The following is a 3,684-nucleotide window of genomic DNA, read 5'->3' as shown; positions in this document are numbered from 1 at the left end:
CCCCGGACTAATCATTCACACTTCAGTGTCGGGTGCTCCTTCGTGTTGCCGATTCGCGCTCCTCGAAAAATTCCTTACACGCCTTTTGTATTTTTGCTCTTTTATTTTTTTATTATTAACCGTTTCTACACGACTAAAAAAACTCGAAAGCCCAACACAGAGACGCTCTCTTCCCGGGTGCGAACGTGTGTTATGCGCATAATAATTGTATTTTTATTATTTATATTTATATTTATATATTTGTATTTATATTCATATTTATATCTATATTTATATTTGTATTTTGCATTTGTATTTATATATATATACACACACACTTATATATGTATGTGTATGTATATATATATGTATATATGTATATTGCGCACGCGTACACGCGCGAGCTAACACGGTGCATGGCTTTTCATCCTCTTCTTGTTCTTGTTAATCAATTAGAAAAAAAAGTCGCCATAACGTTATACAATAATAACCAGTAATTATAATAATATTCGTATGTAAGTTGGTATTCTTCCGCCATTTTTTCGTTTGCCTTAAATGCTAAGGATCCATACGTTTTATCATCTAATATTTATCAATTATTTATATATATATATATTTATATATTTATATATATAATATTTATATATATTCTAGACTTAGTCACTTAATTATTTAGCAATTAATAATATTAATTTAATTCATTATTATTATTATTATATTATTCTTTATTAATGTCGGAGAACGGGCATTAATACGCAGTTTCGGCCACATCTATCTTTACGCAGCTTCTGCCCTTCGTGTTTCCCTTACTTTCTGCTTGTCTTATCTTTCTTTACCACGTCGCTCTTCTCGCAAACTTTCTGGACGTGTACCGCGATTTATAAATTTATACATTTTTCCCGCATTTTTGTTTCGCATCTTCCTCCTTCCATTCTTTCTTATTTTTTAGATTTTTTTCATATTTCTATTAGCTTCCTTGTGTCTTCCTCACGCCTTCAATTTACGTTTTTTTTCTTCTCCGTTCGTTGGAAAGTAGCGGTTATTTCCGTTCAATCGTCGCCGTTGTTGCGGTCGATCAATCGCCGTTGCAAAGTCGAAGCCTCCTTCTGTGTAGAAACTATTATCTTCCTATCTAAATCGCGATTTTCCGATGTATTAGTGGTAATAGTACGCATCCAGTTCCGTCCAAAGTTCGTTCATCGTGGTGAATTTTTCCAAGGCATTTACATCGTTCACTGTACCGTCAGTCAACCGTGCTGCGTTCTGCCCTCTCGTCCATCCTAACGAAAAAAAAAAAAAATCGTAGTTTGTTAGCGAGAGATTGCGATACGTAAGCCATGATCTTTGTGAAATCAGCGCAAGCGGATCGTGTTACTGTTGGAGTGCTTAAAAGTGAATGGAAATAGATGAAATGTAAAGTAAGATCCCTTCGCGAATCATACTTTATATAATGTAATATATGAATCATAGTCCAATATAATCTTTTATTTGTATTTTAAGAAATTTAATCTGAAATTAATAAATGATAATGTAGATAAGAATTTAATCACGAAAGTATCTTAATCATTTAGCATCCTATTATTTGTATGCTCGTTACAGTAGGAGAATTAATGTTATGAATATTTCATGTGGCACACTAAGTGGAAACTTACGGTGAACCGGTAAGGAAACCTAGGATTTCTGTTATATTCATTTTTGATGAACGTGTTTGCGTTTGCTACAGAAAGATGAAAGTATTTCGTTACCGTATTCGTACGATAATGCGCTATATTCGAGAAAAACAACAGGAAATGTTACAATATTTCAAATTTAGTTAACTGAATTAATGTCTCATAAAAAAGATGATGATATGGCTTATAACTATTTACTATTTGTGCAATAATTATGTACTATTCAGAAACATTTAATTTTAATATTAAACAGATTTCATTACCGTACAACTACTTTTTTCAAATTAAGAAGATCTATTACGTATTAAATATTATGTAGCATGAAACGCCTAAATAGAAAGATTTAAAATACAGGCGAACGTGACTACGTACCTGTTATTAGGTCTTAACAAGGCTCAATGGTAGCCATTAGTGAACGCCGCTGGTATTAGAGGACCCTAAAATACGAAGAAAAATATTTTGTCGAGGTTCATATATGATGGTTTTAAGGACAGGAGTTTATTTATTTTTGTACGTTATTTAAGATGGTGCAAAAATATCGTTTCAACTACGTGCAATTGCGATACTTGATCATGAAAGGTTGCATCGTTCGATTATAAAATTTTGTCCAAATGATGAAAAGGAGAAATAAGAATTAAAAGGGAAAGAATAAAATACAAAAACATAATATTGGCAAATTGAGAAGCTCAGCAATCGAAACCGATTTATAATCGAAGCTACAGCAACGTAAGTTGCAAATTCTAACAAAAGAAAAGGAACTTGTACCGTACTCTCGAATCTCTCGACTCTTCTTCGTTTTTTATTTTATTCAAATATCTTTTCTAAAGTACACTGAATGGATAAAAGATTTATCACAGATAAATCTAATAATTTTGTTAGAATGGATTAGTTGCTAGAAAATTTTTTCGTTCAATCCGACTCGGTCGGTGCGAAAAAAATATCAATTATATCAGACATCTAGTTACCAGTGTACAATATACAATGGCAATTTTTTTATTTCCTCCTAATGTATGAAATTTCTTTTGTCATTTCGAATGTTATAGAATGTAATAGTAAGATATTTCTCCAAGAAGCAATATAATCGAATCTAGAATGTAGAATAAGGAATATCGTAATTTAATATAATCAGAAAATGCCCGGGATTGATGAATTACTATTGGATAATATAAAAACTAAAGTGTAATTAAATTTGTAATTTATAAAGTGTATTTATTTAATTATTACATTCTCAGCACTTTTTAATAAAAAGAAAAAACATCAAAAGCAGTACAAATATTTCCCGCGAAGATAGCAGAAACTATTATTTATAAACAGATCCAGATGTCAAGTAGTATAAGTCAACCACTGACGACTATCGCAAGTTTCACGAATTTCATTCTAAAATTGACACGACGATCTAAAGTCAACTTTCTACGGTTTATTTGATTATTCTATAAGTAATGCAGTCCTCAAAGTATATTTATATATACACATATTGGATGCAAGGCAATCTAGTATTAATTAACTAGTAACACATTTCCTTTAGTTTCTTTAACAGTTTTTCATTTACCTATTAAGTCTCTACTTGTATATCATAAAACTCCTATAAAAGTCTGCATCACTTATTGGATAGTCTACCATCTCTATCTCCCCTTTATTGACTTCAAAATGAACTTAAAATCTTCCATATTCCCAATTTTGTTGTTATAATCAATCCATATCACGTGACATCGCGAACCTTTCAAACTCCGATTTCCAATATAACTGCGATTAAACAAAGCATGAATAATTCCATGGGGCCCTAGGTCAGCGTGAAGAAGGATAGTAGAATGGACTTACGGGACTGTAGTTGAGCGGGGCACGGGACACAGCGATCGCAGGGAACGCGGTCGTGGGGGGCTGCGGACTGGCTGCGGCCTGGACGTAGCTGGCGACTGCGGAGTCCGCGGCTGCGGCAGCTGCTGCGGCTGCGGCGCTTGAACTATACATGTCGATGGGGCCCGGTGAATTAGCCGCAGGAAATGATCGGCCCTGTGGCCCACCGTGGCCACCCGCC

The 3,684-nt window shown here is 33.8% G+C and overlaps 1 protein-coding gene across 3 annotated transcripts in view; it reads right to left on the bottom strand.

The window, feature by feature from the left end:
* Window positions 1–984: 984 nt before the first annotated feature.
* LOC100745078 (RNA-binding protein Musashi homolog Rbp6) overlaps window positions 985–3,684 on the bottom strand; it is a 783,269-nt gene continuing 780,569 nt past the window's right edge. For all 3 annotated transcript variants that reach the window (XR_004462521.1, XR_001102603.2, XM_033323160.1), the window contains exons 16-18: window positions 3,468–3,684; window positions 2,022–2,086; window positions 985–1,259 (exon numbers count right to left, since the gene is read on the bottom strand). The exon at window positions 3,468–3,684 ends at the window's right edge or, in 1 of these variants, runs on beyond it. Coding sequence is in view for 1 of the 3 variants with exons in the window: in XM_033323160.1 (XP_033179051.1) it covers window positions 2,045–2,086; window positions 3,468–3,684 (259 nt within the window). In the remaining 2 variants the exon portion in view is untranslated. The remainder of the gene's footprint in view (window positions 1,260–2,021; window positions 2,087–3,467) is intronic.

This window comes from Bombus impatiens, unplaced genomic scaffold (assembly GCF_000188095.3).
Source record: "Bombus impatiens unplaced genomic scaffold, BIMP_2.2 scf_0044, whole genome shotgun sequence".
Classification (NCBI taxonomy): Eukaryota; Metazoa; Arthropoda; class Insecta; order Hymenoptera; family Apidae; genus Bombus; species Bombus impatiens.
Note: the sequence above shows the minus strand (reverse complement) of the source record. Positions and strands in the feature narration are given on the sequence as shown.